General features: G+C 36.9%; 1 protein-coding gene across 5 annotated transcripts in view; it reads left to right on the top strand.

Annotated features, from left to right (window-relative positions):
* PRDM5 (PR/SET domain 5) overlaps positions 1–21,314 on the top strand; it is a 94,673-nt gene extending 73,359 nt beyond the window's left edge. For 4 of the 5 annotated variants that reach the window (XM_039320162.1, XM_039320164.1, XM_039320163.1 and 1 more), the window contains one exon: positions 5,018–7,601. In XM_039320162.1, the coding sequence (XP_039176096.1) occupies positions 5,018–5,182 (165 nt within the window). In that variant the 3' untranslated portion in view covers positions 5,183–7,601. Of the gene's footprint in view, positions 1–5,017; positions 7,602–20,309 lie in introns of those variants that run through there. The other variant, XM_039320161.1, reaches the window with a different exon arrangement.
* Positions 21,315–22,572: the final 1,258 nt, after the last annotated feature.

Below are 22,572 nucleotides of genomic sequence, written 5' to 3'. Positions count from 1 at the left end.
GTCAACCCTGCAACATAGACCAAATCAGGAAACTAGCTTCACAGGAAGATAAGAACTATATTTTATTAAGAGGCTATAGTGGCAGAATCTTGCAAGCTTATCCATGGTTTCTCCTCCACCCTCTTACATCACATGGAGTTGGGGGAAGACAGTCCTTTTCTCATACTTTTTCACTTTGACTTCAATACATATTCAGCATCTGTTTTTTCCTACTGGCTTCAGGATGTTTTCTTTGAGGTCTTCGCTGACGTCTCTGAATAGCTCCGTAAAGATTGACTGTGGAACAGATCACAGACTGCTCATGTTCAGGTTTCAAGTTAACCTCAAGCCAAAATAGAAAGCAAACCATTTTTTTGCAATATGATCTTAAGGATATATGGACTAATTTCAAGGACAATATCAGGAATCATTTTCTGAGGAGTCCTTGGTGTTTTCGGAGTTTGATGGTTTTCTTGCAGACATTTCATTACCAAACTAGGTAACATGATCAGTGCTAGAAGGGGGTATGATTTACTCTTATTTTTATATACCAATGGCTTGCCCTGTCCGTATGAATGGGAATGTTCTTGGTGGCTCATTGATTAGAGTTTTTTTTATTGTTAGCTTTTTGTCTTTGTTGGTAGTTCCTTGATTGGGATATTGTTTGCTTCTTGATTGTTGGTCTAGTGTTAATCTCTGCTTACTTGGGTGTTGTTGGTGAGGAGATGTTTTGGCCTTTTCAACCGTTTGATTGTCTTTTTTCCATGATATGTAGATGTTGTTTACTTCTATGTGTCTGTTGATGGCTGTTTTATCTGAATGCCAGGCCTCCAGCAATTCTTTGGCATTTTTGGAGTTGGCTTAATCTAGGATGCTCACAGTTTCCAGTTGAAACTATGGTGGATTTTGTCCATGTGTTAAAAAATTAAGGAGTTAATTAATTAAGAGAGCACCAAAGACCTTACAGTTCAACACTAAGCTACAAATATTCTCTTCTATCAGTATCACTTTCTGATTCAGTCCTGAGTCTCATTGATAGGAAGCCAAAGGAACAAAAAGAACTGTGAAATGAAATCAAAATTGTTTAGGATGAATATGAAAAAAGACTACTAAACAGCAAAGGAAAGAAGAAAACAAACTGGATGCCAGTTCAAACTGGAAAATATAAAGAAGAAAAGAAATGGCAAATATCTCAAGAATGAATATAAGAAAGAATTTCAGAGAGCTGTTAGAGGAGCAAGAGGCAGTATCATTAAAACTATTGGCCTATGGTGATCGTTTCACCCAATGTAAGGTTACAAACATGAGAGTTTTAGGAGTACAGAGATTTTACAGTCTCTTCATGCTGCTTTTTTGTTTTGTTTTAACCTTGGCAAAGTTTATTTATTTGCAAGCTTTTGAAATGTTACAATCATAGTATATTAAGAAGAATTTATCACTCACTAAGGAATAGGCATTGTGTGCATCTGCAAGGAGTTTATTCTTCCTGTTTTGAAAAGATAATGCATTATTGTTAAACTGTTATCACTGTGTGATTGAAAGTCATTAAAGACTGCTTACTAGTAGCAGAATTTGACAAAACCATCTGCTGGAATGGCATTCTTAAATGATTTCCAGTAAAATAAATGAGGCATCTGTGATGTTCATACATACATATATATGCAAATATGATTGTGTAATATTTACTGAATTTTGTATATTTATTTGTAGGAGTTATAGCTTCATGATTTTAATAAAAGGGAAATTTAAGAGTTTCCATTTATGTATGGAAATCAGTATGGTCTAATCGTTCACATGGTACATTCGACTATATTGAAAATATCAACATTGGGAAGATGACATATTCCTAATATTAAACAGATTAATATACACCCAGTTTCTGAACCTATATATGGCTGAAGGTGATATATATTGGTCTGTATTTGTTTATATAATAGTCATCCATCACTGAATTATTATTTTTTTAGCATTAGATCCTCCCATGCCATGTAGAATATTGGGGAGAAAGGGATCTCCAACAATTTTGGTTTTGAGTGGGTACTTCAGCCTCTTCACATGTGATGTTTAGATCTTTAAGTCTTCCATGATTTTACTTCACCATATATTTCAAGGGCAACCTCGTGGTCATTTGGCATCTGGGGGGGTCCATTCATTGCCATCTTGGGAATGTTCTCCATGCAGAGATTATGATGTGTGAGTTGGACTCTTCCACATGTGACAATTTATGTAATTTACAAGAGACATTCTTTTGGAGCACTTTTTTGTTAGTAATATGGTCGAAATAGTGAAATTTAGGATTCGGCGAAGGCATCTTTATTGGAAGATGTCAAGTCTCTTGTTAATACTGCTGATGCCTTCCACGTTTCGCTGGCATAAATAGCTGTTGGGATCACTATAGAGGCAAGCAAATGGGAATTTAAGATTCAGTGATATAGATGATGAGGATCAGATTTTATTTAGGGCTAGTAATCTGTCCCTGTAAAAATTATAAGCACTACAGCAGAGTTCCTCAACCTTTTGGCTTTGCGGACTGGCAGGGGATGGTTCTGCATGTGTGCAGGCACACGCACACACCACTCGGACAAATGGATCTCGTGCACACTTCTGCTGCCCAGTTCCGAAAGGCTTAAGGCCCGGTAGTGGGCCGTGGCCTATGGCTTGGGGACCCCTGTGCTACAGAATCATCAATTTAAAAAAAATCATCAAGAAGAATCTCATTGAATTAAAGAACACAATAATTTTGAGGTTTGGCTAATGAAATCAGATCTGTATTTGTATTTATGTTTCAGATATAGAACAGGAAATTACATTATGCAAAATTGCTCATTGTGTATTGCAGAACTACCTTAATGTTCATACATTTATGTTTATAAGGCAGTCCTTTATTTACAGCCACAATTGGGCCCATAATTATGGTTGTAAGTCCTTAAGCAAGGCATTCACATGATTGCCTTACTTAATGACCACAGTCCTGGCTCTATTTGTTGTGATTGTTAAATGAACATGTGCATCATTAAACTGAGCATAGAATGCCTCAGAGCTTAAGGGAGGCCCTGGGAAGCCTGGTGCAGGCTCAGACAACATCTCTGAGGTATTCCTTGCATAACTTGTTCTCACTGGTTCCCACATTTTGGAGTCTCCTCACTGTCAGGTTTTGCTCTACTTGCCTCTTTTGAAGATTGCCTTTTCAAAAGAACACCCACTCACTGCAACATGCAGCTTTCCTGCAGAAGCCACCTCGAGCCATCCCAGAAGTGGGCACCATTCTCACAATCTCCTAAAAAAGAGATTCTGAGAGATTATGAAAATGATATCCACTTCCACAATGGCCCAAGGTGGCCTCTATAAAAGGCCATGCATCATATTGGTTTATTTTCTTTTGGAAAGGCGGATTTCTGAAAATTGCCTTAGCTAATGCACCATGTAGCCTTTTTATACAGAAGTTGTTTCTTTCCTTCTTGGAATTGGGCATCATTTTGTATAGGAAGGCTGTGCAGCACTTTGGCTGATTCTCTTTCAGAAAAACAATCTTTGGAAGAGGTAAGTGAAGAAAGGCATGACAGGGCAGAGAGGAGGCCCAAGAGTGTGTGTCTTCACTGGGTTGAAGAAGGACCAAATCCTGTGGACCCAGCCAGGCAGGAATCAGGCCCTAGGGACTGATAGGCAAGGGGGGACAGTTACAGGTAAGGGGAGACAGTTACAGTGTCTCTGGTCAATCATAAGGACAGGCTGATTGCCAAGCATTTGAATTGTGATCATGTGACTGTGGGGATACAGCAACAACTGTAACTTCAGATGCAGATCATAACTTCTTTCATTCAGCACCATCATAATTTTGAATAGTTGTTGAATGAATAGTCGTTATGTTGAGGAATACCTGTGTGCTAGAAACAAATGCCTCTCTTTTACATCTTTAGGGGAACAATTTTCTAAAATCTATATCTTGGCATCCAGTGTTAGGTACAAGTTTTTAATTTTTTTTAATCAAGTTCTTAATTTTAGCTTCAGTCAATATGTTTAATAGTACTTCTACCTCACTACTTCTGTACCATGTGAAAATCTTTTTAATCTCAAAAGATAGTAGGATAAAGTATGGAATTAAATATTAAATCATAGAATCACTGTGATTAACTGAACTAATTATTTTCATGCCTCAAAGTTTCCCAGATCAGTTCTTGATCATGAATGGGGGCTTCCTCATCCAGAATGATCACAAATGGATTTGCATGAAGGTCCTTCGGCATGGCTGCTGCCTGCTCATTTAAGCAGGAATTGAGAGTCCAAGAAGACCCCCTAAGAAGTGCTTTCCCCTCCAGAACTAAAAAATAGAAAATCCTATACCAGGAGCTGCCCCCCCCCCCACAATCCATAGGCATGTGATCTTACCGGGGTTAAACCAAAACTTGTTTTTCTTCATTCAGCCTCTGAAAGCCTTCAGACAGGAGGACAAGATCTTGATGGCAGCCCCAAAATCAAGTGATGTTTATAGTCTATATTTTCATGTCAGAAAAAGATTTCCTTCCTTCTTTAGCAATGGGAGAAGTCATCTCTCTTCACTTCCTTGCATGAAATTTTTGGTTAATATAAATGAACATGAATTACTAGCTGTAAGATTTTAGTGAAACAGGTTTCCTTTTTCAGAGATTTATAAAATCAAATGAATTTGGAGTATGTTTGTAATTACAGACTTTGTTTTTCGGTGTTGTTATTTGTTGTGTTCCAGTTTTTTTTCTTTTTTTGATTGGTGAATTGTTCATTTTTATTTTATGTGTATTTATTTGGTAACGGACTGCCTTGTATAACATAATAAATTAAATCAAATGTATATGTAAAAGTTGCAGTTTACATCAGTCTAGCTAGAAATCCTTAGATGAAAACAATTTAAAATGTCTCAATTTCAGTAATGACATAAAAGATGGTCATTTGGTTATTCAGCATTACTCATAATGTTAGGTACTGGTAGATCTATATATGAGTGTTTAGCAATTAATGATTTTGTTTTGATTTTTGCTCCTTTTTTTTTACCCCTCCATTTTAGGTTTGCGATTTGTCATTCAGCCTCAAGAAAATGCTAATCCGGCACAAGCTGACTCACAATCCCAATCGGCCCATGGCTGAATGCCAGCTATGCCACAAAAAGTTTACAAGAAATGACTACCTCAAAGTACACATGGAAAATGTCCATGGGGAAACTGACAGCTAATTTTGGCTTAAACAAGACAGTGTGTAGTGTTTTCATTGCATGCTTCTAACTCCAGAGTTCAGTCAGATCAGTAAATACACTATATAGACAGTATATTTAAAAAAGTGCTCATGTAGACACTTCTTTTCTTGGATTTTCTATGCAAAGTAAAAGTACTATATGTTCAGTTGAAGTGGGAATGAAAATAATTCATGTCATGGTGAATCAAAACATTTTTAATTGGGAAGATTATTACTAAAATATGTTGTAATTCTATTATAATTAATATTTTTTTCTCTATTTTGATATAGTAAAACTTTAATTCAGTCATAGGCACACGGCTTAGGGTAAGGTCAGTTACTTTCAATATTTAGCATTTACCTACATTTCTCAATAGAATATATATTTTTAGCTATACGTGCAGGGAAGGAATGGTATAGCTTTGATTCTTATTTTGAGAAAAGCAACGCTTATTTCCCATTATCTCATCCATTCCACATTCATTCTGTAGAATAAGCAACAGGATTTTATTGAAAGCACAGGATTTTCAGCATGATATGGTTTTGAAAGAAGACAACTTAAGGTTAGGACAGATCTGGTCAAATGCATACCTGTTAGAAAATTGGTTAGTACTGCTCTGTTTGGGCATCTGCTTTCCTTGAAGGGGAAGGCTGTGATGGACAAAAGTCAAATCTATGTTTACAGATGCCCCATTTGAAACCTCTGCAAGCCCTTCTCTTTTGGGCCACTTAGTATCCATACCAAAGATTAAAATCACACGATGATCATGATCAACAGACTGAGATGCAATATCTCCAGAGTATCTCTTGGCTGCTACAAAATGTTCCTGTTTGTTTGCTCATGCTTTAATCTGCTTAAGGGAATAGGGGCATAGATATCAGTTCTTTGTCCTGATTCTAGTATAAATTCACTGGAAAATCCTAAGATAGCTTTTCTCAATTTGGCACTCTCAAATTTGTTGGATTAAAGTAGGGAATGTTGTTAACTATGAATTCTGGGAATTGTAGCATAATACATTAGAAAATTCAGATTAAGAATGATTTGTCTAAACATTTCCCCATTACAACTATTCCTGTTCAGCAAAGTTTTTTTAAATGGCCTGGGTTGATTGACTCTGCAGACATTTCAGAAATATAAAACTGGAGCTGTGAGGCACTTAAATTTGATTTGAATTTTTTTACTCTGGGCATATGGTGCAAATGTACTAACTGTATAAAATTCTTAAGAGCAGACAAATATGTTTCAAGAAAAAGACAGATATACAATCCTGGAAAAAAATGCAGCTGGTTTAAAAAGTTGAAGACAACATTTGTGCCACCAAACACTGTGGAGCAGTTTTTTGGTACTGATGCTAAAGCACTGCATAGTTCTGATAGAGGATATATTGTATTCTGTGTTTGCATCTGATAGGTTGGTTTCACAATGCAAGAAATTCTTAATAAAATTGTGACTAGGATCAATTGACTTTTATTCAACTAGTCAGCATGATTTTTCAAGCAACACTTGCTATTATATGTTAATGAACTCTGAATTTATATCAAAATTAGAATATATTTCAAACAGCGCTCTCTTATCATAGCATTCCAAGGGAGATTTACAATCTTCACTGTTCGAATATGACTGGAATTACAATATTGATTGTTACTGGACACTGCAAAGCAAAAGCAGTCCTAAGAAAGATCTGTGTTAACATACAGCATTAGTGCTAATAAAATATTTGTAAATGTTAAATGAAAACTTAATCTCAGAATATTATCCAACATTTGATTAAACCAAGGAATATATAATTATATTGCTAGGATTTTTTTTAGCCTAAATGAATTTGTGCAATTTTGAATAAGACTTGTGAAATAAATTTCTCATACCTGTAAAAAAAAAAACCCTACTATTATGAAGACTAAAAGTGAGTTAAAAATAATCTGTTAACATTATTACCTCTTAACATTAGTTCCTCTTAATTAGCAGAGTAATTCCTTGAATTCTCATGTGTGGATAAGAGTGTAGAGTTTGCATGAAAAGACGATTCATGATTGAAAATAAAAGATACCAACCTATATTCTCTAAAGAAAACAAATCTGTTTTTATACAACATAACCCATGTGCTTTCTTTCATACCTATATTTAATGTCTTAACAGTACTAGTGCTTGGCTATAGCAAATCTTCTGTATCCATACAGATACAGAAAAAAATCTGTATTAACATCCACATTTAATTTGATGCAGGATAAATATTTCTACTATGCTTGTTCTGAAACACTTAGCTCTCCCTGACTCTAAATAATTATTTCAGAACTAGCTCTACGGTTGCTGTGGCTCAGTCTGGTTAAATGGAAAAGAAAGAAAAGAGAAAGCGCACATTTGTAATATGTTTAATTTCACAATGCTTGTGGGTATACAATATTTTTTGTTGTTCCATTGTGTGTGCAGATATAGAGATTATGTCCAACAGATGGCGCTGTTTTTCAAAAAAGCATGTTTTTATCTGTTTTTCAAAAAAGCATGTTTTTACCTGTCACATGTGTGACATCTATATAATATAGGTATATAAAAACACACATGTATTCGAATGCAACGTTGTGTCAAAATTTCAAAGCAATCGGTGAAGCACTTTCAGAGATTTAAGATTTTGAACAAATGATATTTGATATTTGCAACATAGATATTAACTCATTTCTAAAAGGCTTACTTCAAAACCTAACCTGAAATACCCCAGAGCAGTGAAATATGGCAATTTGCCCACAAATTCTGATGCATATCTTATAATACCTATAAACTTTTCCAGAACCAGATTCTAATCAAAACTAAACAATTCTCCATTTAATTTCCATAATAATATAACCAATAGATGCATTGGTTGTAGCATTCAGTCTTGTTTTGCTGTTATTGTTGTAATTGGTATTTGCTTTACATAAATGGGCATTGATGTGTTATCTAGCCTGTTTTGGGAAATATTTGATTTGGAAAATGAACTGGAATTTGGTTTTTTGGAGGGAGAAAGAAAGGAAAATGGGGCTGTTTTAAGATGAGTAATTTACATAGACTTGTTTGTATATATTTATATAATGCATATATTTTAAATTTCTCAGAGTTTTCAAGAGTTTTAAGATTATCTTAATTATGAGGAGAACCCAAGACAATAAGGTATAAGATGTGAACTGAAGTATGTTGTATTGGTGAAAAAGTGTGACAAAACTGTCTGTATTGCTTTTCCTGCTTGGTTCTTTCATCTCTTCTTGTACCAACTGTGTGTCCTAAATTTAATGTTATTAGCTGATATTTTTATTGAAGAATCTCTGTGCAGAACCTTCATACTGAAATCTGTAATTAATAAGTGTGCTTTGCATATGCATATAGATACATATGTATGAACATATGTTCTAGCTCCTGAATGGAGGATCCACTATTGTCTCCTCATTCCTGATTCCAGCATAATCTTGATAAAATGTTATAAGGCATTATTTCAGGACAATCCCTTTCAGTCAAGTCTCTGGCTCTAGAATATATATCTTAATGCTGTTATCCATAATAACTTCTTACTGAAGTGTACTATTTATTCATTTCAGTGAATTCTTGTAATTATTCATCCAATTATATGAAATGTTTGAGCTTTTTCTGTAAGTGAAGTACACTGATATAAAATGGACCAAAGATATATTAAAGCTACTGTTTATACATAGAAATAATTTGAGATTCCCTACTTTTTCAGCCCAGCTTTGAGATATTCAGGAATGAACATTTAACTGGTAATTGCTTTTACCAGCACACATGGGATTATTACTTTAAAAAACTGATAGCAACTGACTTCATTGAATAATTCATTTGAATTTAGTAGATATCACCTGTCACTATGTCAGTAATAAGTCAATTACTTGGCTCTGTGGCTTTGAAATAAACAAAGCCAATTGGACTGTTTAAATTATAAAGCAAAAGAAATGAAGGAATTATAGTCTGTAACAGGTTCAGGTACATACAAGACAACTTTTTAGGATCCAGATGCTATCTATAAAACATTTTATAAAAATTTTCCCTCAAATTTTGAGCCTGCGTAAATTTAATATTTCTAATCCAGATTAACTCCCATAAATCCAATGAAATCGGTTCCTGAATATTCTGGGCCCATTTAATCATACAATCTTTTACTAACTCTGTTTCCGAATCCAGTTCTATTAACTCATTGTAAATTCTTTTAATATGAGGATATTTCTGTTCTTTAATCTTAATTACCAAATTTTCATCTGCTAAAGTGATTCCCACTTTCTTATCTAAAGTCCACCTCTCCACTATTTGCAAATATTGAAACCATGATTGTAAAATATTTTCTTGCCTTAACAAATCTGAAGACTTTAGTTGCCAATCAGTACCCGACCAAATAAGTAATTCTTTATAAGAAATATTATCAAAATTCACCCCCTTAGAAACCCCCTGAATTGCTTGTCCAGGAATCCCCCAAATGGGTATTTTATAATTTAACTTATAATAATACTTCTTCCAGACTCAAAGTAAAGCATTTCTTAAAATGTGTGACTTAAAAACCAGATCTACTTTCTTATCAAAAATTAAATATGCATGCCAACCATATAATAAATCCAAACCTTCAAGACCAAGAATATTTTTATTTGTTAAATTAAGCCAATCACTTACTAAAGTTAAAGTGGCTGCATCATAATATAATTTCAAATTAGGTGCTTTAAGTCCACCTCTTTCTTGAGTGTCTTGTAAAATCTTAAACTTTACCCTTGATTTCTTCCCACCCCAGATAAATTTATTGATACCTTTCTGCCACTCATCCAAATTAGCATCCTTTTTTAAAATAGGTATCATCTGAAACAAAAAAAGAAACTTTGGTAGAACATTCATTTTTACTGCTGAAATTCTCCCCAGCAACGATAGTTGTAATTTTTGCCAACGATTTAAATCTTTTTGTACTATATCTCTTTTAAACACAGATTATAAGATTTTTGCAAAGATACTGGCAAATAGATTAATGCAGGTTTTGAAACAATTGATTCATACTGACCAATCTGGATTTATAATGGGAAGATATATGAAATATAATGTAAGACAAATTGTTAATTTAATAGAGTATTTGGATAATAACAACCAAATCCCTGCTGCTTTTAAAAGCCGAGAAAGCTTTTGATCAATTAGACTGGAAATTTTTATTGAAAGTCGTAGAGGAAATGAACTTTGGAGACAAATTTTTGTGTGCTCTCAAGGCCATATATCAGCAACAATCGGCACAAATTATAATTAATGGGGGATTAACAGATGTATTTAAAATAGAAAAAGGTATGAGACAGGGTTGTCCCTTATCCCCCTTGCTATTTGTATTAACAATGGAGATTTTACTTATTAAAATTCGAGACTCATCTAGATTAAAAGGAATAAAAATAAGTAAGATTGATTATAGCTGAGAGCTTTTGCTGATGATTTGGTTGTGACGTTATCCCACCCAACAGATTCGGTCAGAGACTTGGTTGAAATTTTAGCACAGTATGGACAGGTCTCTGGTTTTAAGGTGAATAAGAATAAAACTAAAATATTATTGAAAAATATGTCTATGAAGGGAAAATATATTATAGCTGAAGAAACAGGTTATGAAGTAGTTAATAAGGTTAAGTATTTAGGAGTATATATCACAACATCTAATGGAAAATTGTCTAAGAATACTTATGAACACTTATGGGTAAAAGTACAAAAAGCTAATACAATTCTTATTATATCAACTCAGTAAAAACATCATTATTACATTTATCAATACATTTTAGCTTATACGTATCTTAATTATTTTTTACATTCAATCTTCATAAACAATTCATATCCTGTTATTAATTTTCCCCATTTTTTTATTTTCCCATCAATATTCCAATTTAACCTTTGATATTTATATTTTTCAGGTTTTATGTAACCAAGATTTCCCTTATCTCAATTCATAACAGAATCTAATATCCAAAATACACATTTTATGTATTTGAATATAATCTTGTTCTATTTTCTAAAAGTTATCTATTTTCCACCATATCAAAATCATTTACTTAATAATACAATATCCCCTTTAATAAATCAAAACCATTATATATATTACCTGGGTTAATCAATAAATCAAACATTCATAATATTTTTTTTCTTTTAGGTCTAATTTTTAAATATTAAACAGATAAAATCCTTATTTTCAACTAATTTCCAAATATTTAAATCTAATGACCAGAATTTCCCTTATCTCAACTTCTCCCTTTAACCCTCTAATTAATAATCTGGAATCCCCTCTAATAAATCAAAACCCCAATTTTCTTCAGCCTTATTCTGACTTTCTTCCTTTGCCAACTAGGCTTCCATATCAGTGCTTTTAGATCGTCAAATAGATCTCCCTCTATTATTATTATATATGTTATTTGAAATAAAGAAGACCATTTAATTGTCATTTTTTGGAAGGACTAGCCCATTTGTATTCATTAAGTTGTCTCCCTATTATTCCAATTCCCCATGATTGCCCTGATACGTTATCTTCCATTCAATCTGTTCTTCTTCTTTCTCAAATTTCTTCTGATTTATATAGAAAGTCTTTTCTATTTTCAGTGTTGTCATTCCCTTTTTCTGGATTTTCCATTAACTGTATTTGTTGGTCAATTAAGTCCTCTGTCTTAATATTTGATTGTTCCACTTCTTCTGTTATCTTCTGCATTTTTAGTTCTTTGGTTGTAGTCAAAGTTTGGGTTTATGTATCTAAGATGGCATCTTGGTCTTATTTTATCACAAGCTGAAAGAATGGTTTCATGTATTGCAGCGGTTCTCAACCTGTGGGTTGCGACCCCTTTTGGGGGTTGAATGATCCTTTCACAGGGGTCGCCTAAGACCATCGGAAAACACATATTTCCGATGGTCTTAGGAACTGAGACTCCACGCTCTTCTATAAGGCCATAGCTCCCCCGGCAACCGACAGCCTCCCCTGACCACCAGCATCACAGGAGGGGTGGTGAGGAAAAGAGACGACCCTCCACATCCAGCCAGTCATCTCTGCCACTCAGCTGGCTTCTGGGGATTTCCCCCGGCACCTGGCGAGAGGGAGAGGCAGCCGCAGTGGGAGGCAGTTCCTCCGGCATCTGACTTGCCACCGACACCCAGCTGATTTTCGTGACTCCCCCTGCGCGAGGGGTGGCTGAAGCAAGAGGCGGTCCCTCCGGCGTCCAGCTGGTATGCCTGTGATGCTCAGCCGGCTGTAGGGACTTCCCTGGCGTCCATGGCAATGGAGGGAGGCGGCCGCGGTGCAAGGCGGCCTCGCCGACTCCCAGCTGGTCCACAGAAGTCAGGCTGCACCCCGGGGCAGCATACGGACATTGGCTGGCCGCTGGCTGCTCCTTTCCTGTTCCCCACCGATTCATGTCAAACCAGGGGCTTGACACACCGCTTATAAAGTTTTTGGGGAGCCGTTTCCAAAGCTGGGGACAAAGCTAGAATTCAGAAATAATTGCCCATTCAAAGCCATGCAAGAAATGGGTGGAGGGGGGGAGAGAGAAAAAGAAGAAAGAATGCATGGAATTAAAAGCACTTCTCCTCCTCTCCCCCACAGAGGGGGCTTTTTCCTGCATCCCACATGCATTTTGCAAGGAGTGGGGCATTGGCGCCAGACACGTTCCACTCCGCACGGTCCCCCAGACAAATGTGGCAAGTGATGGCAGCGTGAGAGACAATGTAACACTCTGAATGTTCTGAGCCATTGTGACATTTGGAATCCCACGAGTGTGAAAGTACCAACCCACAAAGCTGCAAGCGCCACAGCAGGGATGGAAAGGGGAACCTCTCGCTCTTCCAACTCTCACGCTGCTTAAGACTTTGCGTACAGCGAGCCACCGAGGGCAATTTCCTCCGTGAGAAAAGAATGCTTTCCCTTTGCTCCCCCCCACCCAAACTCTCCTCCTCAAAAGGGGCGGGGCTGAGAGACAGGAGCTCCTCGGGCGCCACGGCAGACGATTCTTAGGGAAATTACCCTCCTCTCTGACCGTTTTGAAATAAAATAATAAAATATACTAAGGGCAATTTGGGATTCATTTCACTCCAAATGCAAGGCTGGGAGATGTAGAGAATGATCGGAAGGTTGTCATTTCTATAACTGAATCTTTTTCAAATAACCAGGAAGAAGACGATCCTAAATTGTCTAAGAATAGAATAGAATAGAATAGAATAGAGTAGAGTAGAATAGAATAGAATAGAATAGAATAGAATAGAATATAAACCAGAATAGACCAGAACAGACCGGAGTAGATTAGAGCAGAGCAGAGCAGAGCAGAGTAGAGTAGAATATAGACCAGACCAGAATAGAGTAGAGTAGAGTATAGAGTAGAGTAGAGTAGAGTAGAGTAGAGTAGAGTAGAGTAGAATAGAATAGAATAGAATATAGACCAGACTAGAATAGAATAAGAGTAGAGTAGAGTACAATAGAGCAGAGTGGAATGGAATGGAATGGAATAGAATAGAATAGAATAGAATAGAATAGAATAGAATAGAATAGAATAGAATAGAATAGAATAGAATAGAATAGAAACCAAAGTAGAGTGGAGTAGAGTAGAGTAGAATAGAGTAGACAATACGGAAGAGAGAATAGAATAGACAATATGGAATAGAGTAGAGTAGAGTAGAGTAGACTATTATAGAATAGAATAAAATAGAATATAGACCAGACCAGAATAGAGTAGAGAGCACAGTAGAGTAGGGTACAGTAGAATAGAATAGAATAGAATAGAATAGAATAGAATAGAATAGAATAGAATAGAATAGAATAGAATAGAATAGAATATAGACCAGAGTACAGTAGAGTAAAGTAGAATAGAATAGACAATATGGAAGAGAGAATAGAATAGACAATATGGAATAGAGTAGAGTAGAGTAGAGTAGAGTAGAGAAGAGAAGAGTAGAGTAGAATAGAATAGAATAGAATAGAATAGAATAGAATAGAATAGAATATAGACCAGACCAGAATAGAGTAGAGTATAGAGTAGAGTAGAGTAGAGTAGAGTAGAGTAGAGTAGAGTAGAATAGAATAGAATAGAATAGAATTATGTTTAATTTGTAACAATGAAAATACATCCTGCATATCAGATATTTACATTACGATTCATAACAGTAGCAAAGTTACAGTTATGAAGTAGCAACAAAAATAATTTTATGGTTGGGGGTCACCACAACATGAGGAACTGTATTAAAGGGCCGCGGCATTAGGAAGGTTGAGAACCACTGATGTATTGCTTTCAACATGGAAAGGATCTTTTTCTGGTCTTCATCCATCTCTTTCACATGTTTATAGTCTCTACAGTAGAAATCGTTTGTCAAACAAGATTTTATAGTCCAAGGTATTTCATCATCTCATATAGTAACCAATATTCCTCAAATAAAGAGATAGGAAAGCAATTCCCCACATATAACTCTGAAAATCAATAAAGGTTTACATTCACAGTTTAAGTAGGCAGTTATGCTGCCCAGCTGTTCTCTTACAGCTGAGTTTCTCACAGGTGGTGCCAAGCCAGGGTCCAAAGAAAGAAAGTCTTATCTAAGGTCTGGGCTTCGAGCCAAGTCTCTTTTAGGAAATAGATGTTGTAATACCAAACTTCACCACAAGATGTCACTGATGCCATTTAATGTTTTTTAAGTCCAAAATTTTGATAATCCTTTTTCCAATTTTATTTCTTTTTTGTAGATAAAAGCAAAAGTCTCCAATAAAAGTAGGAAAAATTTTGGTCCCCAAGTTTCAGCAACATATAAATTCAATTAGATTAAAGTTGTTCTTTTTGTGCTTTAATTCCCCTGGGTAGTCAGTCACCGCTAATCTTAGAGGATGGGATAGAAATTCCCTTCCCTCTCTCCTCACAGGGGGAAAGATACTTCAGGCAGCTTTTACAGGGAAAAAAAATACTTAGGATAAAGAGAAGATCAGATCTCACCCAGTTTCATCCACGTTGCTTTTGAAGTGCTTGGTGGTAAGTTTGACTTTGGCTGTCTGCAGTGTAGTGACGGGCCATATTACTATGGCTGGTCTTTCCTCCGCCGGTTTGGAGGGCTGCCCCAGATCAAGCGGAAGGGCTGCCACCCTCCCGCAATCAAGCAGGGGTCCCCTCCTTGCTCATCGCCCCTACAGGGTGACTTTCAACCCTTTCCAGGGTTCTAAGCTTTGATTTGCTTGTCCTAGTTTTTCATTTTCTTCCATTAATCCCTCCATTTTTTATCAGTTTCTTCTGATTTATCTTCCATTTTATGAATTCTTTGTTCAATTTTAGCAATCATTTGTTGATGAGTATCAAACTGTCTTTATATCAAGCATTTGCTCATTTAGCTTATCTAAATTGTTTGGTGTCTCTTCATGATTCTTCTTTATCGTTTCTTGAATTAATTGTAATGTGGTTTGCATTTCTTTTTGAAAATTGTTTGTTTTTTCTCATTGTAACATTGTTTCAATTGATCCCTGACTTGCTGGGCTTGATGTCCCAGAGGAAGGTGCTGAAGAAGGTTTTTTTTTTGTAATTTTGGTAAGATTTGGTGCACTCATTTTTCAATTAGTCAGGTTTTGTAAATCCGCAGAAAAAAGAGAAAAAAGCCATCTATTTTAGGCTATAGTCCAGCCATGAAAAAGGCCAACTGCTTTAGGCCAATCCAAATATTCCTGTCAATTCAAAAGTATAAAGAGCCTTTTATCTCCACGTAGTTTCTTTAATAGTTGTATCCAGAGTCAGGAGATACGATTGTACCAAACAATAGATGATGTTTTAATGCAACTTGAACTTTGCTCCTTTTTTTAAAGTTGATTTTCCCATAGATTTATGAATAGACTCTTGAAAATACTAAAAACTCAAATCACAAACTTAAGTGAATACATTTTGGATTGATCTCATAATGTCAGAGTCTATCATTATCTAAACTGTTAGGAACTACATATTCCACTAATCATTCTCTGTCTTTTTTAAATAATGCTGGATATTAATAATATTGCACTCAGTCAGATTTGTCTGAGTAGCCAAGGATACTGTGGTACAGAAAACATTTAATCTGTCTTGCACCAGGAACACTAGGGATTACTGTTAATAATACTAAGTTATTACATGTTTCATAATTCACATGCAGAGAAAAGCAAAACTGAAACAAGTCAGTCAAGCAGTACTGAATGTCGCTTTCTCTGTGTCTTGTTAGTTCTGCTTGTTTGACATTTATCTTTCAGGCAGTTAAGGTGATGCTTAACCCTTGGTCACTACTTAGGTTACAAAACAGTAAGATTACAGCCTTTGCATGACATGCATTCTATCATCACCCTCCAGTGACAAAAGAAATTGGGCAGAAAACCCAGCAATCCAAAATGATAGAGGCCAGCCAGATGCTCCCTGTTCTGCCATGAGTTTTTTTCAATGAGAAAGCATTCTTAAACTTCCTGATCTCAGTCTGGCAGGAGATTAATTAGTTTAGACCAACAAGCCAGGCTGGAGAAAAGGACTGCAGAATACAAAAGTTAGTGCGGCCCAAATTCTGTTGGGTTTTCACAGAGCTGTGAAAATTTGGCTCTTGCCCTGAAGTGATTTACTTCCTTATAGTTTATTTCTGAGTTTCCCCCTCAATTGTTTTGCTCCTCAATGGACAGCTAATATCTGTTTTGAATTTTATTACTTTTTTAGTCATAAGGAAGTTTGTGAGGATATTTACATTTACACAGGATTATACTACAATTTTTGCTCTGTCTAGATCAGGGGTAGGCAACCCAAAATACTCAAAGAGCCACTTGGACCCGTTTCCCACTGAAAACAAAACACAGGGAGCCGCAAAACCCTTTGGATACCTAAAATGAAGATAAGACTGCATATATCCATATATATATGGATATATGCAGTCTTATCTTCATTTTAGATGTCAAAAGGATCTCTCTCTCTCTCTCTCTCTCTCTCTCTCCCTCCCTCTCCCCCTCCCTCTTTCTGCCCTTGGTCTGCTAGTCTTCTTCCCCGTGTGTGTGTGTGTGTGTGTGTGTGTGTGTGTGTGTGAGAGAGAGAGAGAGAGAGAGAGAGGCACTTGCACTTCCCCCCTTTCTCTTTCCTCTCCCTCTTTCTTCTCTCCCTTTCTTTCCTCTCCCTCCCTTTCTCTTTCCTCTTTCTTCTACCTTTCTTTCCTCTTTCTCCCTCTTTCCTCTTTCTATTTACTCTCTCCTCCTTTCCTCTCCCTCTCCCTTTCTCTTTCCTTCCTCTCTTTCTCCCTTTCTTTCCTTTCTCCCTTTCTCTCCTCTTTCCTTTCCTCTTTCTCCCCTTTCTTTCCTCTTTCCTTTCTTTCCTCTCTCTCCCTCTTTTTTCCTTTCTCCCTCTTTCCCCCTTTCTATTTCTTTCCTCTCTCTCCCTCCCCTTCTTTCATCTCCCTTTCTTTTCTTTCTCCCTCTTTCCTTTCTCTTTCCTCTCCCTTTCTCTTTTCTTCCTCTTTCCTCTCTTTCTCCCTCTTTCTATTTCTTTCTTCTCTCCTCCTCTCCCTTTCTTTCATCTCCCTTTCTCTTTCTCCCTCTTTCCTCTTTCTTCTCTCCCCTCCCTTTCTTTCCTCTCCCTTTCTTTTCTTTCTTCTTTTCCTTTCTCCCTTTCTTTCCTGTCTCCCTCTTTCTATTTCTTTCCTCCCTCTCCCTCACCTTCTTTCATCTCCCTTTCTCTTTTCTTTCTCCCTTCCTTTCCTCTCTTTCCTCTCCCCCTCCCTCTTTCTCTTTCCTTTCCCTTTCTCTTTTCTTCCTTTCTTTCCTCTTTCTCCCTCTTTCTATTTCTTTCCTCTCTCCCCCCTCTCCCTTTCTTTCATCTCCCTTTCTCTTTTCTCTCTCTCGCTTTCTTTCTTTCCTCTTTCCTTTCTTTCCTCTCTCCCCCTCCCTCTTTCTCTTTCCCCTCCCTTTCCTCTCTACCTTTCCTTTCCCTCCCTTTCTCTTTCCTCTCCCTCTCCCTTTCTTTCTTTCCTCTTTCTTCCTTTCTCTCCTCTTTCCTTTCTTTCCTTTCCTCTTTCTCCATTTCCTCTTTCCTTTCTTTCCTCTCTCCCCCTCTCCCTTTCTCTCCTCTTTCCTTTCCTCTTTCTCCCTTTCCTCCCTTTCTCCCTCTTTCTATTTCTTTCCTCTCTCTCCCCCTCTCCCTTTCTTTTATCTCCCTTTCTTTCTTTCTTTCTTTCTTTCTTTCTTTCTTTCTTTCTTTCTTTCTTTCTTCCTTTCTTTCTTCCTTTCTTTCTTTCCTTTCTCCCTTTCCTCTTTCTCTTTCCTCTCTCTCCCCCTCTCCCTTCCTCTTTTCTTTCTCTCCCCCTCTCCCTTTCTTTCATCTCCCTTTTTCTTTCTCCCTTTTCTCTTTCTTTCCTTTCTCTCCCCTCTCCCTCTCTTTCCTCTCCCTTTCTCTTTCTTCCTCTTTCCTCTTTCTCTTTCTTTCCTCCCTCTTTCCTCTCTCTCTCTCCCTCTCTTTTTCTCTTCACCTCCCCCCCCCTTTACTAACAGAACCAGTTCACCTACCAAAACATTTAACTTCCTCCTTTAGAGATGGGCAATGTGGATTCACCACATTCTGACAAAGAGAAATGCCAGCACCTCCCATCAATTCTGCTGCAGGGACAGCTACAGTTCATCCGCACCCTCCTGAAAGGCTGTCCCATCTGTTGCAATGTCATGCTTGAAAGGCCCCTCCCGCTCCTCCGCTTCAAGCCGACTGCACCCAGCAGGGAGCCTCAGTAGCCGGCGCGGAAGGGAGCAAGGGAGGAAAAGAGACAGACCATCTCCTCGTAGCTCACCTCCAATCCCAAAGCGGTGAATCCTGCTTGGGATTTGGGATTGAGAGGGGGGAAATCCTGGCTCCTAAGCTGCAGGGACTTCCAACCACAGAGCTTGCTTGGCTCTGTTCCCAGCCAGCGCCAGACTTACGCGCCTGCCTGGCTCCCGGACCTCGGTAGCAAACCATTTGAAGCAAGCAGCCTCGTCCGCAGAGAGAGGAGAGGAGAGAGTGAGGACGGATGAGCTGAGTTTGTGGCAGGGATAACAAGGATTCGGGAGAAGCTAGCACGAAAGTTCCATGTCTTTTGACTTAGCTCGCCTTGTCCCCCACTGGTTCTTTGCCCGAACAAGTCACCCTCTCTCTTTCTCTCTCTTTCCTCTGCCCCCCCTCTCTCCAGATGAGGAGAGAGAGAGAGAAAGAAAGGCAGACGGCGCTAAAGGGGCAAGGAGGGGAGGGAGGCAGGAGGCAGTAAAAGTTGCTGAAAGGTGTCCGGGACCCCACGGACCAGCCCGGGGAGATGCATGGTGAGCTAGGCTGCCTAGGGAACGGCCTGGGGATGGCCCAGGAAGTGATGCCCCCCTGCTGCAGCCTGCCCAGCCCAGGGAGACATATGGCCAGGTGAGTGGCCCAGGGACGGCACAGGAAGCAATGTCCCCCTGCCACCCAGCCCGGCCTAGGGAGACGCGTACTGACTCAGCAGCCCGGGGATGGCCCAGAAAGCAATGCCCCTGCCGCCGCCTCAGCCGGGACTTCTGCCTGGCACGGGCAGACACGTGGCCAGCTCGACGGCCCAGGAAGTGATGTTCCTGCCACCCCAGCCGGGACTGAAGCCTGGGGGGGGGCAGCAGGAGGAAGAAGGGGGGAGGGGGGAGGAGGAGGCTCCGGAGCTGCAGGAGATGGCTCAAAGAGCCGCATGCGGCTCCGGAGCCGCGGGTTGCCGACCCGTGGTCTCGATTTTCTTCTTTTTTTAAAAAAAAAAGAGAGAAGTTATTAAATTTCTAGCTTTTTTTCTTTTTTAAAAAAGAGAGAATTTATTACAACTAGGCAATCCCATAAAACATAGACTATACATAGAAAAAAATCAAATTCTGGATAAGGTACAAATCAATATATTAAGTTAAAGTTATGACTGAATTGTACATAATTGTAAGATATGAAGTTATTCTGGGTATTAAAGTATACTTCTGTAACTTGTTTAACCATTCTTCTGAGGAAGGAATAAAATGGCCTTTCAAGTAAGAAGCATATATAATATTCTTATGATATTTAACGTACAAAGCAAGTGTGATAAACTTTGAAATACTGAACTGATATATGAATTACTAAACACTAATAAAAATTGTGGATTGAAATTGTAAGTGAAGTTTTAACCTTGACATTTGTAACCTTGACAGATATCGGCTGAGAAGCCCAGCTGTGTTCTATACTCATTGACAAAAATCTTTTCTGCATTTTCTGATTGTGAAACTTTTAACTTTATATACTATTAAGAGAACATGGATGAAGATCAGGAACAGTTTCTCTTTATGTTGAAAGCACTTTATGAAACTATTCTCACAGCTACTGATGAAATAAGAAGTTACAGAAAAGAACAAGATGTCAGCTGAGATATGCGAACTCAAACTTTGATTACAACTAAAAAAATCACTAATACAGAACATAATAGAAAAAGTGGAACAATTAAATATTATGACAGAAGATTCAACTAACAAATACAGTTAATAGAAAACCCAGAAAAGGGACTGACACCATGGAAAATGGAAAAGACTTCCTATATAAATCAAAAGAAACCTGAGGATCAAAAAGAAGAACAGACTGAGGAGAAGATAAACAGTTCAAGACAACTATGTCAAGATGCAAAAATAGAGAGACGATTTGTTAGTCCTTTAAAAAGTCATTTACAACTTGGGACTATAAATATTAACAGTTAAATCTGAATATTGATTTGTTTATAAAGGTTAAATGTAAAGGTAATTAAGACATATATAAGCTAAAAATCTATTGATGAGTGTAATAATCATGTTTTTACTTAGCTATAATAATAAAAACTATTAGCTTAAATATGAGATAGTAGGTATCAAGAGAAAAAGAGAGGAAGTATTAAATGTTGAAATAAGAGAAATTTTGGTTACTAAATTTAAGATATTTGGAAATGAACAGAAAATAAGAATGTTATATCGTATTATTAATTAGTTGATGTAAGATGGTGAGAATTCAAATCGATAAGATGTGTATTCCAAACATTAGATCTTGTGATGAATTATGATAAAAGGAATTGGGGTTACTTAAAATTTGGAAATTATAAATATTAAATGTTAAATTTAAATATTAATGGGAAACTAAAAATTGGGAAAAACTAATTAGGACATTGATTGTTTATAAAGATGTAATGTTAAAATAACTAGGATATGTATAAACTAAAAACTATTGATAAATGTAAGAAAGTTATTTTTATTTAATCGTATAATAAGAACTGTATTAGTTTAAATATGAGACAGTAAATACTAAGGGGAAAAAAGAGAAAACATTTAATATAATAGTCTGCGATCTGTACTAAAGATACTTGTATGTTATTGAATTATCGATTAATCCAGCCGCCACATTGCTTTTCAAAAATTTAAATGTAAAACTAGAAAATCAATAAAATTTTCTTTTTAAAAAAAGAAATTGTAAGTGAAGTTTTAAAATGGCAACCATAAAGAGTAGTTCCATAATTTTCTAGTTCCCTAGTCTTTTAGGAAGACACAAAATATAAGGAACTGGAGATGAAATAAGCGTATAAAGAAGTGGAAAGTTCCTATCTAAAATGCTGAGAAAACCTGAAGAACAATCAGCAGCCACTGCTGAAGAATAAAAAACCAATAGTCTTATTCAATATATGGTGTTCTTGTCTTCACAAATCCAATGAAGTCAATAAGAGTAATCATAAGAGAGACATCCTCTTTTCAGAAATATTTGATTCTTCCAGATGGTATAGAAACTTGAAGTCAAGCTTCAGAGAGCCATAAAGTAAAGTTGAGGACTAGGAAGAAGTTGCAGACAATCTTGAATACTTCTAAGGGCTCAAGATACAGTTATCTCTTCTAAGCAGGAAGGTTTCTAATTAAAGGCTGAGTAGGGAATGGGGTCAGAGTTGAATTAAGTGAGCCCATTCTTTTAATGAGAGAAAAATACTTAGAGTAAAAAATAAAATAATGGAAGATGGTAGCACTGTAGTTCAATATGTAATTCTATTACATATTGCTCATAGATCTGTCTTCTATTTATTCCCCACAACAGTCATGCCTATAAAACTAATGCAAAATGCCTATAAAACTAATGCAAAATGTTAATGGTAAAGTTCACAGATTTTAAATGATTCTGCCACATGATTTCAGAAATAAAGTATTTATCATTAAAGTAATACTTTATTATATTAGATTTGTCCTGAATACATCAAGTTTTTGCTAAGATTAAAGTAACAGAACAAGATGGAAATTGCCTATTATTTCTCCACTTGAATTGCTGCCAGGGGCAGAGAACAGTTCAATGTATTAGAGTGAAACAAGAATAAAGGTTCAAGACAAACTACTCTGTGATGATTTGAAGTGTGTGAAAGCTAGCTGAAAGGTTAATACAATTCATACTTGAATGAGTATCTCATCTGGATTGCAGGTC

This window comes from Crotalus tigris, unplaced genomic scaffold (genome assembly GCF_016545835.1).
Source record: "Crotalus tigris isolate CLP2741 ecotype Arizona unplaced genomic scaffold, ASM1654583v1 scf7180000023625.2024221, whole genome shotgun sequence".
Taxonomy (NCBI): domain Eukaryota; kingdom Metazoa; phylum Chordata; class Lepidosauria; order Squamata; family Viperidae; genus Crotalus; species Crotalus tigris.
The sequence above is the reverse complement of the archived record's forward strand: the minus strand, read 5'-3'. Positions and strand labels throughout refer to the sequence as shown.